Source organism: Oryzias latipes, chromosome 21 (assembly GCF_053564925.1).
Source record: "Oryzias latipes strain Hd-rR chromosome 21, Olatipes_Hd-rR_3.1".
Lineage (NCBI taxonomy): Eukaryota > Metazoa > Chordata > Actinopteri > Beloniformes > Adrianichthyidae > Oryzias > Oryzias latipes.
The window spans coordinates 1,944,700-1,963,013 of record NC_136257.1 but is presented as its reverse complement, the minus strand read 5'-3'; the positions used below and the strand labels follow the sequence as shown (position 1 = coordinate 1,963,013).

The window sequence follows — 18,314 nt, the reverse complement described above, 5'->3', positions numbered from 1 at the left end:
GCATTTCAAGAACCTTGAGTGACCTGGCCAGTCTCTACCTAGGTTTTAATCTGATAGAAAATCTGTGGAGGGAATTAAAAGGCAGTGTTGTTAAGCCCCAAAATTTCTCAGCTCTTGAGAAAATCTGCATGGATGGAGGTTTTAAAGAAAAATAGCAGCCACACTTGTGTGAAAACCTCATGAAGACCTACAGGAAATATTTGACTTTAGTATTTCCAACCAAGGTTCTTAAACTTATTTCCTCCTCTATTATAAAAATAAATTCTTCCGAAATTATACAATGTGATATCCCGGATTCTTTTCCTACATTCTTTCTCACATCTGAAGTGTACCTATGGTGAAGATCAGAGACCTCATCTTTTCATGTGGGACAACTTGCAGAGTTTGTGTCAGCCAAATACTGTTTGCCCCACTGTATAATGATAATTGACAACTTTTTACACTTAAAAAAATAAAAATTCAACAGTAATGTTAAAACAATACCTTGTATTTCCTTGACAATTACAGGAACAATCATTTCCTTTGGTTCACTCAGTCCAGCATGATTCTCAGCACAGACCCTAAAGAAGTACTCAGCTCCCTCCCTTAAACTCTTGATAGTGTGGGACATGGTCTTTACTGTGGCACATTTTACCCACTTGGTCTGTCCTTTCTCTAGGGCATCAATCACATATCCAGTGACCTTGCTACCCCCATCATATTCTGGTCTTGTCCAAGCAATTGTAACACAGTCTTTGGTAACATTTGCCACTCCAAGTTTTGAAGGTGGAGTTGGTACCTCTGTAACACAAAGAGAAATGTTGTTTATCTTGTGCTAAAAAAGTATACATTTCGACTAGTCAGTTAAAATATTACCTGTAATCTTTGTTCCAGCTTTTGCTTCCTGAGGCACTCCCTCTCCATATTCATTCTCTGCAAAAACCCTAAAGTAATAGATGGCTCCTTCTTGCAAGTCTTCTATTTTGTAGGTCAGAGCATGACAGTTGCTGGTCACTGAAACCCAAGCCTTCTTACTGGCCTCACGCTTCTCAACATGGTAGGCTTTTACTGGATCACCACCATCATTCTCTGGAGGATCCCATGTTAGAGTCGCTGAATCCCTTGTTACTGCTGAAACTTTAACATTGATTGGTGGTCCAGGGGTGTCCAGAACTTTTACCACCATGGGTAATGTCGCTTTTCCCAATGGTGACTCAATTGTGACAAAATATTCTCCAGAGTCATTTCTATTTGAGTTGTCAACAGTCAATGACGTGCTGGAGCCTGTTGATTCAATAGTTCCTCTGACTTTAAGATCAACACCCTCTTTGGTCCATTGAACAGATGGAACAGGTTTCCCCTTGATAGGAACACTCAGAGTAAATGCAGTACCATGCTTTACAATAAGTATCTTACGGATCTCAAGGTCCACATCAAATGATGGTTCAGCAGTTGTTTCTTCTGCTTTGAATGGTTCTGAACAGGAGCTCCGCACACTGCAGCCAACTTTGTTTATTGCCTTCACACAGAATTCATATTCTTCACCAGTTTTTAATCCAGCGATTGTAAATTCTAAACTTTTGGTAAGGGGAATAGCTTCAACCCATCTTGCCAGTTCTTCAGGTGATTCTGTGACCTCTTCCTCCTCCTCCTCATATTCATCCTCTTCTTCTTCTTCTTCTTCAACTTCAGGCTCTGGTTTTCTCAAGTACTCACGGAATTCTACACTATATCCCAAGATGGGAGCCCCACCATCACTTATTGGTGGTTTCCAGACAATAGAAACACTGTCCTTGGTGGAATTTACTATCTTTGGTTTGGTTGGGCGAGAAGGTACCACCAAAGGATCTAGTGCCCTAAATGTTGCAGATGGTTCACTTGGAGGACTAAGACCAGCTGCATTTTCTGCAGAGACTCTGAAGTCATATTCACAACCCTTACGAAGTTTAGTCACTAAGAGGCTGCACTCAGCAACTAGCTCTCTGTTAACTCTTACCCAGCGCATGCCAGTTTTTTCACGTCTTTCAACCACGTATCCTCTTATAGGGCTGCCTCCGTCAGTGGCTGGTTTGCACCATGTGACAGTCATTGAATCTCCAGTGATAGAAGTGACATCAACACTAGATGGAGCAGTGGCCAGAGTATATGGGTCTGTAACTTTTATAGATTCACTTTCCAGTGCTTCACCAATTCCATGTTTGTTTACAGCCAGAACCTTAAAGATATATTCATTCCCTTTAAGCAAGCCTTTGACTTTAAGGTAGGTTTTTGTTATATCTCCCTTAACCAGTGTCCATGCCAAGCGGCTGGTTTCACGCTTCTCCACAATGTAATGTGTAATGTCTGCACCTCCTGTTTCCTGTGGAGGACCCCATGAGAGAGTGCAGTCTTCTGCTGTGAGGTCAGTGACCTGCAGAGGTCCTGCTGATGGTCCGGGCTTATCCAGAATAACACAGTTTATTGGCACAGTAACTTTTCCAGCAATATTGCGCAAAGTCAGGGCATACTGTCCAGAATCCCCTCTGACACTATCTTTTATTATTAAAGATGTACTTGCGTCTGTTAAAACAATCTTTATCCTAGCTCTCAGCTCAATCTCTTTGTCATCCTTTGTCCAGTAAACAACAGGGGCAGGATATCCAGCAAGGTCTGCGTTAATCTTCAGAGTCTCTCCTGCTTTTACAAGCAAGGTTTCCTTGTACTTTACATCCATCATGATGCGTGGTGGATCCACATCATCCCTGACAGTGATAGGGCCTGTGCCATCTGAAGGTATACTGAACAGTCCAGCTGCATTCTTTGCAATAACACGGAAGTCATACTGGTTGTTTTCTATAAGGCCTGTCACATCATAGTGAGTTTCAGGCACATTTGTGAAGTTACACCTTGTCCATCGTCCTTCTGGAATGTCTCTACTTTCAATAATGTAGCCAGAAACCTTAGCTCCACCATCATATTCTGGTTTATTCCAAGACAAGGAAACAGATGTTCTTGTAACAGCTGTGACTATAGGTGTTCCAGGGGGATCACAGGGATCTCTGGCTGCTACAGCTTCACAAACCTTGCTGCATTTACCAATACCTGCAATATTTTCAGCATAGACACGGTATTCATACATCAATCCTTCTTCAATACCTGTGACTTTGTATTCTGTATTTTTGATGAGTCCCCTGTTCAACTTTGACCAAATTATGCTAGAACGTTCTTTCCTTTCTAGATGGTAGCCTAAAATGGAACTGCCACCATCAATCACTGGTTCATTCCAAGTCACCAGCATGTAGGATTTAGTGGCTAGTTTAACTATAGGTGTAGATGGAGGTCCAGGTTGTTTAAAGTTATACTGAGCAGTGATTCCTGGTGAGTCTAGATAGGTGCTCTTCCCATAACGATTGACTGCGTAGATGCGGAATTGGTATTCTGCTCCATGTGTCAGGCGTCCTGCTTTGAATGATGTCCTGGCAACATTACTTGCTGCTATTTGCCATTCTTGGGAATTATTATCTCTTTTCTCCACAATATAATTGCTTATTGAACATCCACCATCATATTCAGGAGGAGACCAGGACAATGTAATGCTGTCTGACGTCACTGCATCCACTTTTATTCCTTTAGGTGGCCCTGGTTTATCAAGAACAATAATCCCAATATCGGCAGTGGCAGTTCCTGCTGTATTGGCCAAAGTAATTTCATACTTGCCAACATGTTCCTTTCTAGCCTCCTTAATGATAACTTTTGATGAAGTTGCAGTATTTAAGATGGTGACTGATGATGTTTGCTTCAAAGGAAGGTTATCCTTTTTCCAAGATACTGCAGGTTTAGGTCTGCCTCTCACAGGGACTTCAACAGTGAGGTCTTCTCCAGCCTTTACACTAAATGTATTAAAATGCAAATTTATTGAGGGTTCAATTCCAATGTCTTTTGCAACAACAGGGAGGCCGAGATCTCTTGGTTCACTTTTTCCCTTTTCATTAATTGCAATAACTCTAAATAAATAAGCTTCATTAGGGGTCAAGTTGGGAATTGTAGCTTCTAGTACCTTAACTGTGCATGCTGTACCCCATTTATCCCCACTTTTTGGCTTAAATTCCACATTATAACACAATACTTTGCTTCCACCATCATGTGCTGGTTTTTCCCAACCCAGTGAAACACTTGTCTTTGTCACATCAACAACAATAATTTTGTTTGGTGGAAGAGGCACCTCAGACACTTTAATTTCTTTACTTTCAACCATCTGGCCTTGCCCATAGGCATTGACAGCACTGACCCTGAAGTAGAAAATTCCTCCCTCAGGAAGCTCTTCAATCTTAAGTGTATTGGCTGTACAGTTGTTAGTGACAGTAGTGTAAGCCTTCCTGACAGATTCTCTCTTTTCAACAATGTAGTTTGTGATTTTAGCCCCTCCATCATTGAGAGGTGTATCCCAGGTAAGAATCACTGAATCTTTTTTGATCTCTTTTACAGTAAAATGTTGTGGTGCAGCTGGTGAGTCCAAAATTCTTACAACAATGACTGCAGTTTTTGTACCACTACTGTTTGTAAGTGTTAGTGAGTACTTGCCACTGTCAAAGCGGTTAACATTGTCAATGACTAACATGGTATATGAACTAGTGGTGTCAACAGCAGCACGTTCTGTGAGGTTATCGTCGATCTTTTCCCACTTCACAACAGGTTCAGGTCTGCCTCTAATGGTGACAAAAAGACGCAGAGTTCCACCAGCACGGACAGATACAACCTTTCTAAGATCAGCATCCAACTCGATTTCTGGTGCTTCCGTTTTGTCGGAAGTAATAACTGTTCCCTGGACATTAGCAGCTTCCCCTACTCCCTCTGAATTGACAGCACAGATACGGAACTGGTATTCTCCACCCTCTTTAAGGTCGGTGACAGTTAATTTGGTAGTTTGAATACCAGTGGGTGGAGTGCACATGGTCCATTCTTTTTCAGCAGGTGCTTTGATTGCTGTTGTTACATCTTCTCCATCTTTTAACTCAGGCACAGGAGTATACTCCCTCATTTCAACTATGTATCCCTTTATAAATGCTCCACCATCAGAGTCGGGTTTGTTCCAAGACAGAGATACAGAGCATTTTGTATAGTCAGTCACTTTAGGGTGGTGGGGAGGTCCAGGTGGGGTTGTAGCATCACATGCTCTATAAAATAGAGACAGTTCACTGAGATCTCCTACTCCGGCCTCATTCTCAGCAGCAACACGGAACTCATAGAAATGATCCGTTGTCAGTCCAGTGACTTTAAAATGAGTGTCTGTTAACTTTTGCCTGTTACATTTAGTCCATCTAACACTGTCTTTGCTGCGTTTTTCAAGGTGGTAACCTTGAATTTCAGCTCCACCTGTGTGTTCTGGAGCAGTCCACGACACAACCATAGAGTCTTTCGTGATTTCATTTGCTTCTGGGGTGCCAGGACAACTTGGTGGCTTGTAAGGATTGCGTGCAATAACAGGCTCACTTTCGAGGCAATCACCAACACCATATTTGTTGACTGCCCTTACTCTGAAAAGGTATTCATTTAATGGAAGCAAATTTGTAACCTTGTGGTATAGCTCCTTAACGACAGGAGCGGCAATTGTCCAGGACAACCTGCTTGTCTCTCTTTTTTCCAAAACATAGTGAGAGACACTGGCACCACCATCTAGAGTTGGCTCAGACCATGATAGGATGCATCTGTCAGCCATGACTCCAGTCACTTTCATAGGTCCAGTAGGTGGCCCTGGCTTATCAAGGACTTTAACAGCAATAGGGAAGGCTTTAGTGCCCCCAAGATTTTTGAGCACAAGTTCATAATTACCGCAATCAAGTTTGGTGACATCCTTAATTGTCATGGTTGTCTTTTTTTGCGTAGTTTTCACTTCAATGCGCAAGGTTTTCTCAATGTCTTTTCCCTCTTTCAGCCAGAAGACATCAGGAAGTGGTTTTCCATAAATGTCTGCATAAAGAAGCAAACTTTCTCCAGCATTTACAACAATAACATCCTTGTATTTGGGATCCATTGAAGCTCTTGGTGCTTCAATTTCATCAGTTGCTGTGATGGGTCCAGAGCTGTCTGATGGCTCACTGAAAACTCCAGCTGCATTTCTTGCAATAACTCTGAATTCATATTGCTCCTTCTCTGTCAGACCAGTGACAATGTACTCAGTTTCAACTACATTGGTAAAGTTAGCTCTCACCCAGCGTCCATCAGGGGAGGAGAGATCCTTTCTTTCTACAATATATCCATTTACTTTGCTGCCACCATCATACTGTGGCTTGGTCCATTGAATCTTGATTTGATTTTTTGAAATGGACACAGCTTCAGGAGCACCAGGAGGATCACATGGATCACGGGCAACATAGGACTCAGAGACTTTACTGCATCGACCAATACCAACGATATTTTCTGCATATACCCTAAATTCATATCCAATATTCTCCTCGAGATTGCAGATCTTGAACTGAGTATCACTGATGAGGGTCTTGTTCAGTTTGTTCCACAGAATGCTGTTTCTTTCCTTGCTTTCTAGATGGTAACCAATAACTGCACTACCCCCATCAATGACTGGCTCATTCCATTCAACAATCATCATTTCCTTAGTTGCATATTTGACAAATGGTGTTCCTGGAGGTCCTGGCGGTTTGTATGGATACTGCACAACAATAGCCTTAGATTCTAGAGGCACACTTTTACCATATCTGTTTTCTGCTATGATTCGGAACTGGTATTCTGCACTGGTTTTTAGCTTGGTAATTTTCAAAGCTGTTCTTGCCAAATGTGTATTAACTGGTTGCCAAACTGTAGTTGTAGCATCTCTCTTTTCCACAATGTAGTTCTTTACTTGACACCCACCAGTGTACTCTGGGGGCTCCCAGGACAAATGGACAAAGGTGTTGCTGACCTCAATAACATTGACTGGACCCTTAGGAGGACCAGGCTTGTCAAGGATTACAACAGTCAAATCTTCTGTGACAGTGCCAACAGCATTGTTTGCAGTAATAGAGTATTTGCCAAAGTCGTCTTTGCATGCCTCTGTAATCTGAATTCCAGTTGTTGATGCAGTGTTTAGTATGTTAACTCTGGAAGTAACCTTGAATGGTTGACCATTCTTCATCCAATTGACTTTAGGTTTGGGTCTGCCAAGAACAGGGAACTCTAACTTCAAATCTTTTCCAGCTAACACAGTGTACGTGTTGAATTGCATATTAATGTTTGGCTCCATGGTCATATCACTTGCAATCACAGGGGCAGCAAGTACCCTTGGCTCACTCTTTCCCTTCTCATTGTAAGCAATAATACGGAATTGGTATTCTGCACCAGCAGTAAGGCCTGTCACAGTTCCATCACAAGTCTTTGTATTTGTAGCAACTCCCCATTTGTCTGTGCCCTTTGGTAGCATTTCTATCAGATACCCACCAATTCTACTCCCCCCATCATGCTCAGGTTTCTCCCAGGCCAGTGTGGCACTAGTCTTAGTAACATCAGTGAGAAACACCTTTCCCACTGGCAGAGGTACCTCAGAAGCCTTGGAGGCAGTTTTTGTCTCAACAGCTTGGCCAATCCCGTATTCATTCTCAGCCATAACTCTGAAGTAATACAGAGCACCTTCAATTAGATTCTCAACTTTGAATGTAGTCTTGAGGCATTTTGTGGACACATTTGCATATGCCTTCCTGGTTGATTCACGTTTGTCAATGACATAGTTTCTGATTTTGGAACCCCCGTCATTTAGTGGGACATCCCATTCAAGAGTAACAGAATCCTTTTTGATACTTTTAACCACAAGGTTCTGTGGGGGCCCAGGTGTATCCAAAACTTTAACTGACACAAACTCAGACACACAGCCACTGCTATTGGTCAAACTCAGAGTATACTTCCCAGAGTCATTACGGTCACATGAATCTATGGACAGTTGTGTAAAGTTGACAGCTTTTTCAATTACAGCCTTTTCAGTCAGGTTTCCCTCATCCTTCATCCACATGATCTCTGGTGCTGGCCTGCCTTTGAAAGGAATATGGATTCTAACAGATCCACCAGCTTTCACTGTTATGCCTTTTCTCAACTCAGAATGAAGATGAATTTGTGGGGGCTCAAACTTTTCCTCTGGTTTGATTGTTCCAGAAAGACTAAGTGGCTCACCAACTCCAAGTTTGTTCAAAGCACACACTTGGATCTTGTACTCCTGACCCTCAGTAAGCTTCGTAATTTCATATTTGTTGACACGTAGACCAGTAGGAGGAGTAACCATGGTCCACTGCTCTTCTTCAGCTTTACATACTTCCACAATGTATCCTTGAATCTCACTGCCACCATCAGAAAGAGGCTTACCCCATGAAACTGTAATAGACGTTTTTGTTGAGTCAATAACATTCACATATGTTGGGGCACTAGGTTTGAACTTGGGATCACAAGCCTTGTAATATGAACTGGGAAGACTTGGTTCTCCTACTCCAACTATGTTTTCAGCAGCAACTCTGAACTCATACTCATGATCTGTAGAGAGGCCTGTAACTCTAAAAGAGAGATCAGTAACTTTCTGTCTGTTGCATCTAGTCCACTTAATTCCAGCTCTGTCCTTCTTTTCAATGATGTAGCTAGTAATTTCAGTGCCTCCATCACTACCAGGAGCTGACCAGGTAATGGTCATGCCATCATGGGAAATATCGCATATGTTTTCAATATGAGGTGAACCAGGTGGAACAAAAGGGGTCCTCATAGTAACTGGACTAGACTCCAGTGGTTCACTGATACCATAGCTGTTAACTGCCATTACACGGAACATATACTCATTGCCTTCTAATAACTTGTTAACTTTGTGGCACGTGGTGCTACAACTATTTGAAACAACAGTCCAAGCTAGACGACTGGTCTCTCGTCTCTCGATGACATAATGTGTAATAGGATTACCTCCATCATGTAGAGGGACACGCCATGATAGTGTGCATCTGTCTTCAGCTACTCCAGTGATGTGGATGGGTCCTTCACATTGACTGGGCCTGTCCAGAACCAAAACCTTGAAAATAACTTTTTCCGTTCCAGCTTCATTTGTCAGCAGCAGAGTATAATTTCCACCATCATCTCTGACAGAGTCTTTAATGACTATCATTGCATGATTTTCAGTGTTTCTCATTTCTATTCTGAGAGTGTTCTCTACCATCTTTTCTTCCTTAAACCACTGCATTGTTGGCAATGGCTTGCCACGAACATCTGCATCTATCTTGAATGTCTGACCTGCATTGATGGTAATAGTTTTGGTAAATCCAGGGTCAATAGAAGCTTTAGGTGCTTCAACTTCATCACTTGCTATAATTGGACCACTATTGTATGATGGTTTGCTCACTGTACCAACAGCATTTTTAGCAATGACTCTGAAGTCATACTGTGCACATTCAGTAAGACCGGTGACGGTAAACTGGGTCTCAGTTACATTAGTAAAATTTGCCCTTACCCATCTCCCTTCTGGCAGGTCTCGCTTTTCTATAATATAGCCAGTAATATTGCTGCCACCGTCATATTCGGGTTTAGTCCACTGAATTACAATGGTATCTTTGGACACATGGATGGCTTCCGGTGTACCAGGAGGATCACAGGGGTCACGGGCAACACAACCTTCAGAGACCTTACTGCTTCTCCCAACACCAACAATATTTTCAGCATAAACCCTATATTCATACTCTGTACCTTCCTCCAGGGGATAACTCTTAAAACAGGGATCATGAATAAGTGTCTTGTTAATTTTCACCCAGAGAATACTATTTCTCTCTTTCCTCTCAAGATGGTAGCCAAGAACAGGACTGCCTCCATCTGAGACAGGTTCATGCCACTCAACAACTTGGTGGTCTCTGGAAAGAGATGAGATAAAGGGAGTGCCTGGTGGACCTGGCTCTTTGTACGGGTACTGAGCAACTACGCTTGATGAATCCAAACCTTGACTCTTGCCATAGCGATTCTGGGCAATGATCCTAAACTGGTACTCAGTTCCAGTTGTCAGCTTTGTCACTTTGATGGTGGTTCTAGCCCAATTAATGCTTACATTTTCCCAAGTTGTAGTGGTAGTATTTCTTTTTTGAACAATGTAGTTTGAGATTTGACACCCGCCATTGTATTTTGGAGGGTCCCATGACATAGTAACACTTTGAGTTGTAATTTCCTCAAATCTTACAGGGCCTGATGGTGGACCAGGCTTGTCTAGTATTATGATTTCAATAGTTGTTTCCTTTTTTCCAACTGCGTTAGTTGCACTGATACAGTACATTCCACCATCATCAATTGCTGCCTCCTTAATGTTTAGTGTTGTATTTGATGGTGTACTGAGAATGTTAACCCTAGTGGTAAACTTTAAAGGAGCCCCATCTTTAGTCCATGTGACCGTTGGTTTGGGGCGTCCAAAGATGGGAATGTCTACACTTATATTTTTTCTCACATGAACGCTGTAGCTGCTAAATGCTGGACGGATATCAGGTTCAAAGACTAAATCCTTGGTCATCACCGGACCAGTAAGAGCTTTAGGGTCACTCTTTCCCTTATCATTAATTGCTGTAACTCTGAATAGATACTCATCTCCTGGGTTTAGATTTGAGACAGTAGTTTCCATTGTCTTAAATGTATTTACTGGACACCATTTTTCCTGACCTTTCTGCTGTACTTCAAGAAAATACTGCACCACTCTGCTTCCACCATCATATTCTGGCTTTTCCCAAGCCAACGAGATGCTAGTTTTGGTCTGATCTGTAACAATTAAACTCTTTGGAGACTGAGGCACCTCTGAAACTTTGAGAGGGTCTATTGTCGCTGAAGGCAAACCAACACCATAAGCATTTTCAGCAAGGACTCTGAAGTAGTAACTACAACCCTCTTGAAGAGGCTCAATTTTCCATGAAAGAGAATGACAATTTGTTGCAACAGCAGCAAATGTTTTTCTTGTACTTTCTCTCTTTTCAATAATATAGTTCTTGATCTTGGACCCACCATCCAGCAAAGGGGGTTCCCATTCCAGTGTTACTGACTGGTTGGTAATTTCTTTCACTTTAAGATTAACAGGAGCACTGGGTGTGTCAAGGACACGTACAACAACAAATGCAGATTTTAGTCCGCTGGAATTTTCAGCAGAGATTGTGTATTTTCCACTGTCATTTCTGCTTGTCTTGTCAATTACCAAAGATGTGTAACTGCTTGTTGTCTCAACTTGAGCAGAGTCTTTAAGCGGGGCTTCATCTTTGTCCCACTGGATGGTAGGGGTGGGCCGTCCTTTTATTGGAACAAACAGCCTAAGGGAGGTGCCAGCTTTACAGGTCACTATCTTTCGCAGATCTGGGTCAATATCAAGGTCTGGCTCTTCTGCCCTCTCTTGCACTATAATAGCTCCAGTAATGTCAGCATGCTCACCAACTCCTACTTTGTTTATAGCACACACTCTAAACTTGTATGCCTGATTTTCCTTCAGATTTACAACTTCAAATTTTGTTTTCTTTACACCCGTTGGTGGTGTACAAATTTTCCATTCCTCAGCTGGTACTTCTGTAGCAACTTTGTCTGTGGTTTCCGGGGGTTCAGTTGATACTGTTGTAGTACAACACTCAACAATATATCCCTGTATCTCACAGCCTCCATCACATACAGGCTTTGACCACGTTAGGACCACTGAAGATTTTGTTGTGTCTGAGACTTTTGGGTTAAGTGGCGGGCCAGGCCTGAATATAGGATCAACTGCTTTATGGAAAACAGTTGGGGAACTTGGCTCACCAATGCCAACAGCATTTTCAGCTGCAACTCTAAACTCATAAATATGGCTCTCCAAGAGTCCAGTGACTTTGAAAGTCAAACCTATGACTGTTTGCTTATTGCACCGTGTCCATCTCACACCCTCTTTATCGTGTTTTTCAATTATGTATCCAATAATAGGACTGCCTCCAGTTTCAGAAGGAGTTTCCCAGTTAAGAACCATTGAATCTTTTTTAATTTCTGAAACTTCTACATTTTTGGGTGAACTGGGTGGCAGACATGGATCCTTGATCAACACAGGAGCAGACTCTAGCGGTGCACCTACTCCAAACTGGTTGACAGCATAAACTCGGAAGATATACTCATCTCCCTCTAGGAGCTTAGTGATCTTTAAACCTGTTGTTTCCACTTTCGGGTCAACAACTGTCCAGACCAACCTGCTTGTTTCTCTTCTCTTTACAATGTAGTGGGAAACAGTGCTACCACCATCGTTTAGTGGTGGTTTCCATGAAAGGCAGCATTGGTCATTGTTTATTCCTGTGACAACAACAGGTCCTTGTGGTTCACCAGGCTTATCTAAGACAACCACATTAACATGTACTACCTTTTCTCCTCCTGGATTTTTTAGCAGCAGAGTGTATTGGCCTCCATCTGAAAGCTTAGCTTCTTTTACAGATATAATGGCTTTAGTAGGTGTATTCTTTATATCTCTGTTTATAGTATTACCCAGTTCCAGCTCCCCTTTCATCCAATGGATAGAGGGCAATGGTTTGCCATGAACATCTGCATGAATTTTAAAGTTTTCACCAGCATTAACCACAAGAGTCTGGGTGTACTCTGGATCAATACTAATACGTGGAGGTTCAACTTCATCTCTAGCTGTTATAGGACCAGTGGTGTCAGAGGGAGCACTAAGAACACCGGCAGCATTTCTAGCAATGACACGGAATTCATACTGATTGTCCATAACAAGACCGGTTGCAACGTATTCTGTTTCAATTACATTAGTAAAGTTAGCCTTAAGCCAGCGTCCCTCAGGAAGTTCTTTCTTTTCCACAATGTAGCCAGTCACCTTTGCACCACCATCATATTCAGGCTTGGTCCAGATAATTGTCACAGAGTCATTGGTAATTTTTATTGCCTCTGGAGTACCTGGGGGATCACAAGGATCTCTTGCGACACGTCCCTCAGATACCTTGCTTGCTTTGCCTATTCCAACTATGTTTTCAGCATAAACTCTGTATTCATACTCCATTCCAGGTTCAAGATTTGTGGTCTTCAATGTTTGGTCAGTAATGAGAGATGTGTTTAGTTTCACCCATAAGATACTGTTTCTTTCTTTGCGCTCAAGATGGTAACCCAATATAGTACTCCCACCATCAATCACAGGTTCATTCCAGGCAATAACCATGGTGTCCTTGGTACAGGTAACAACTGAAGGTGTTCCTGGTGGTCCTGGGAGCTTGTATGGATACTGAGCAACAATGCATTCAGAAAGAAGAAATGGGCCTTTCCCGTATCTATTTTCAGCTGTGATTCTAAATTGATACTCAGAGCCTGTTTTAAGCCTGCCTGCCTTAATTTTTGTTCTTGCTAGGTTGGATGATACAGTCATCCAGTTTGTGGTGGATGTATCTCTCTTTTCCACAATGTAATTTTTGATTGTACAACCACCAGAATATTCTGGTGGATTCCAGGAGATAGTTACACTGTCAGAAGTTACCTCATCAACCTTAACTGGTCCACCAGGCTGGCCAGGTTTGTCAAGAACAACAATTCCAACATTTGCTGCAGTCTCTCCTGCAGAGTTGCTTAGAGTAATAAGATATTGTCCAACATCATCTTTAGTAGCTTCTTTAATGTTGAGTTTAAGCATAGCCTCAGTTGCATCAAAATTAACTCTGGTAGTTCTCTTCAGAGGCTGACCATCTTTAACCCAGGAGATTGCAGCTTTAGGACGAGCAAAAAATGGAATTTCTACTGTCAAATCTTCTCCACAAAGCACAGTAAAGGTATTAAACAACATTTTAGCAACAGGTGCAATCACAAGATCTTTTACTATTACAGGGACACCAATTTGGCGGGGGTCACTTGTTCCCTTCTCATTTCTTGCTGCAACACGGAACATATACTCCTCTCCTGCATTTAGTCCATTGATAGTAGCTTCTGTTTCCTTCACAATTAATGCCTGTGTCCACTTATCAACACCCTTAGGTTGGATCTCAACAACATAACAACCCACTCTGCTGCCACCATCATGTTCTGGCCTTTCCCATGTGAGGGTAACACTATTTTTGGTAACATCCTTAAGAGTTATTTTTCCAGGAGGCTGTGGTTTTTCAGACACTTTAACTGATTCAATAGACTCAATTGGCAAACCAATGCCATATTCGTTTTCAGCCAATACCCTGAAGTAATAGTTGCACCCCTCCAGGAGCTGATCAACTGTGAAGGTAGTATTATGGCAGTTAGCATTAACTGTGGCATATGCTTTTCTTGTAGACTCGCGCTTTTCAACTATATAGTTCTTAATTTTTACTCCTCCATCATTCATTGGTGGATCCCAAGTTAAAGTCACAGCTTCATTTGTGACAGCAGTAATTTTCAGATTTTGTGGGGCACTTGGTGTATCAAGTACTCTGACTTGCACTGTAGCTGTTTTGGAACCAGAACTGTTTTCAACAGTAAGGTTGTATTTTCCACTGTCAAATCTATTAACATTTTCAATTACAAGTAATGTGTATGATGGTGTGCTGTCAATGGTTGCTCTATCTAGGTGCTCCCCATCATCTTTTGTCCATTTAACTTGAGGAGGTGGTCTTCCCCTAATTGGCACAAACAGTCTAAGTGAGCAGCAAGCTCGCAGACAGACCACCTTACGAAGCTCTATATCTAAATCTATCTCAGGTGGAAGAAGTCTGTTCTCTGCTTTGGGATTTCCAGGTACAGATACTGCCTCTCCAAGTCCTTCACTGTTGATGGCAGATATGTTAATTTTGTATTCTTGGTTCTCCTTTAGATCAATAATGGTAAATGAAGTTGCAAGGAGACCATCCTTGGGTGTAACAATTGTCCACTCTTCTTCCTCTTCTTTTTCACATGGCATACATGTCTCCACAATGTAACCACTAATATCAGAGCCACCATCATATGAAGGCTTGTTCCAAGCAACAGTAATCGAGGATTTGGTTGTATCCAAGACTCTGGGGTTGCAAGGAGGCCCTGGTTTATACAGTGCATCTGTAGCCTTGTAGAATGGACTGGAGACACTTGGTGCACTCACCCCAGCAGCATTTTCTGCTGTTATTCTAAATTCATATTCATGGCCAGGAACAAGGCCTGTTGTCTTAAACTGTAAATCTTTGACCTTTCTCTTGTTGCATTTGACCCAGCGAAGGCCAACTCTGTCTTTTCTTTCAATATTGAAATTGGTAATGGGTGTTCCTCCATCACTCTTTGGTTCTTGCCACATTACAACCATGGAATCTTTAGTAATAACAGTCACCTCAGGATTCTCTGGGGGATCCGGAATCCTATATGGGTTGTCAGCAATAGTGGGTTCTGATTCAAGAGGCTCTCCGAGTCCATATTTGTTGGTAGCCATAATCCTGAATATGTATTCATTTCCTTTCAGAAGTTTGGTCACTTTGTATTGTGTTACTAATAGGCCAGAAACAACAGTGGTCCAAACCAATCTGCTTGATTCCCGTTTTTCAATTACATAACCCTCAATTTTTGACCCACCATCATCTGCAGGTGGTGACCAGGTAAGTACACAGTTGTCCGCAGTTATTTCAGAAACTGTAAGTGGTCCAAGTGGTGCTCCAGGTCTGTCAAGGACCTTGACATTAAAAATGTGCTTTGCAAATCCTCCAGCATTAGATGCAGTCAAAACAAATTCACCACTATCTGACCTGACAGAATCCTTGTTGGTGAGAGTCGTCGTTAGTTCAGTATATCTGACTTCCAGTTTCATTGTGTTCTCTACCTCCTTTCCATCTTTTGTCCAAGACATAGATGGGGTTGGTTGGCCACCTATATCAGCATCCAGCTTGAAAGATTCCCCTGCTTTCAGCAGAATAACATCCTTGAAGATGGCATCAACCATAATTCTTGGTTCAGTAATGTCATCTTTACAGGCAATTGGGCCAGAGGGATCAGAAGGCAGGCTCACTGAACCTGCTGAATTTCTGGCTATAACTCGAAACTCATAGGAAGTGTCCTGAGTCAGTCCACTAACAGTAAATGTTGTCTCAATGATGTTGGTGAAGTTAGCTTTAGTCCAGCGACCAGTAGGGAGTTCTCTCTTTTCCACTGTGTACCCAGTAATTTTGAAGCCACCATCATACTCAGGCTTTGTCCACTGAATTGTGATTGCATTCTTGTTTACAATTATGGGTACAGGCTGACCTGGGGGATCTACGGGGTCCAAAGCCAGTATTGCCTCTGAGACCTTGCTAGGTTTACCAATTCCAGCCATGTTTTCAGCCATAACACGAAACTCATAGGCAACTCCATCCTCAAGTCCTGTGGACTTGAAGATATTTCCTTTAACAAGACCCTTGCTGATCTTATGCCACACAATGCTGCTTCTTTCTTTCCTCTCAACATGGTAACCCATTACTTCATTTCCACCATCAGACACAGGTTCATTCCAGCCAATTGTAATTGAATCTTTGGTAAATGCTACAACAGTAGGAGTACTTGGTGGCCCGGGTACCTTGAAAGGATATGATGCCATGACTGCCTCTGAAGTAATGGGAGGTCCAACACCGTACCTATTCTTGGCTTTTACTCTAAATTGATACTCCGATCCTGTGGTTAAGCGGCTGGCTTTAAACATTGTACGTATGACTGTGGAGGATAGCTCAGTCCATGTTTGAGAAGTAGTTTCTCTTATCTCAACCACATAGTTAGTTATCGGAACACCCCCGTCATTCTCCGGAGTTTCCCATGAGAACATGCAAAAGGTTCGAGAGATTTCCACGATTTGAACGGGTCCTTTCGGAGGTCCAGGTACATCATGTATTTTTACAATGATGTTGTCTTTCACAGATCCAACAATGTTCTTTCCTAATATGGTGTACACACCACTGTCATCCCTAGTGCATTCAGATATATTAAGAACAGCTGTTGCAGCAGTAGTTTCAACATTTATTCTCTGGGTGAGTTTCAGTGCTGTGTCATTCTTTTGCCAAGAAATTGTTGGTCTAGGACGTCCAAAAACTGGAATTTCAATCTTTATATCACTACCTGCTTTGGCAATAACAGTTTTTTTACACACACCGCGCAAGTCAAACTCAGGAAGGGAAGTGGAATCTCTAACAACAATTGGTTTACTCTCACGTGGAACACTTCTGCCAGATTGGTTTACAGCCATAACATGGAAAATGTACTCCTCATTCTCATTGAGATTCTTTACAGTGAAATCCATGGACTTTACTGTTGTTACATGAGCCCATTGGTCTGTACCCTTCTTTTGGGCCTCTAATACGTATCCTGTTATCCTGCTTCCGCCATCATGCTTGGGTTTGGTCCAAGCCAAGCTAACAGAGTTCTTTGTGATATCAGTTGGAATTATGCTTTCTGGAGCACATGGAGACTGGGATGCACGAATTGGATCTGTGGTTTCAACTGCCTCGCCAATGCCGTATTCATTTTCAGCAGACACTCTGAAGTAGTACTCACAGCCTTCTCCCAGATCGCCAATTCTGACAGATGTTGTAGGGCAGTTTGTAATAACGGTAGCAAAGGCCTTGCGGGTTGATTCCCTTTTCTCAATTATGTAGTTGGTGATCTTGGCCCCACCATCAACAAGAGGCATCTCCCATTGAAGTGATATACTTTCTTTGTCAATTTTAACTGGTTTCAGATTGATTGGAGGTCCAGGTGTATCAAGAACTCTCACATGAATATCAGCACTTTTCTTACCAGCGGAGTTTTCAAGTGTAAGCTCATATTTGCCTGTATCGTTTCTAATACTTTCTGGAACAAGAAGCATTGTGTACGATTCTGTGCTGTCTATAACTGCTCGTGGAACAGGGCCCCCTTCTTTAGTCCAAGTTACTGTAGGTGTAGGACGACCCTTGATTGGCACAAAAAGTCTTATGGAACAGCCGGCTCTGACAACAAGAGTCCTTCTTAGTTCAACATCAAGCTCTAAATCCGGTTCAGCTGCACGTTCCACAATCTCAACCAGGTCCTGAATTTCAGCAGGTTCACCTGCTCCCTTAGCATTTACCGCACTTATTCTGAAAAGATACTTTCCACCAGCTTCCAGATCTGGTACCACAAACTCTGTGATCCTTATTGGATGTGAAGGGGTATCTTTGACCCATTCTTCTGTTCCATCTTTTTTGTGTTCAATCACATACCCTGTGACTTCAAGCCCACCATTATCCAAAGGTTTTCCCCAGTTCAGAGTAGCAGTGGTCTTAGTTGTGTCAGTAACTCTTGGATTGATTGGACATCCTGGCACATCTGTCACAAAGAAAATTTGTATTTAGTTTCTCTAAAACTATACATGTGAATTTGGTTTAAACAATAAATGAATATGTTTTATATCATTTTCTTAATAATGATACATTTTGATAACTTGCATGCCTATCAATGCCTGATATTTA

General features: G+C 42.1%; 1 protein-coding gene across 1 annotated transcript in view; it reads right to left on the bottom strand.

Moving 5' to 3' along the window:
- Positions 1 to 18,314, bottom strand: part of LOC101159719 (titin) — a 171,804-nt gene that overhangs the window by 25,747 nt on the left and 127,743 nt on the right. The window contains exons 185-186 of the mRNA XM_078939058.1: positions 856 to 18,171; positions 484 to 780 (exon numbers count right to left, since the gene is read on the bottom strand). Coding sequence (XP_078795184.1) covers positions 484 to 780; positions 856 to 18,171 — 17,613 coding nt within the window. The remainder of the gene's footprint in view (positions 1 to 483; positions 781 to 855; positions 18,172 to 18,314) is intronic.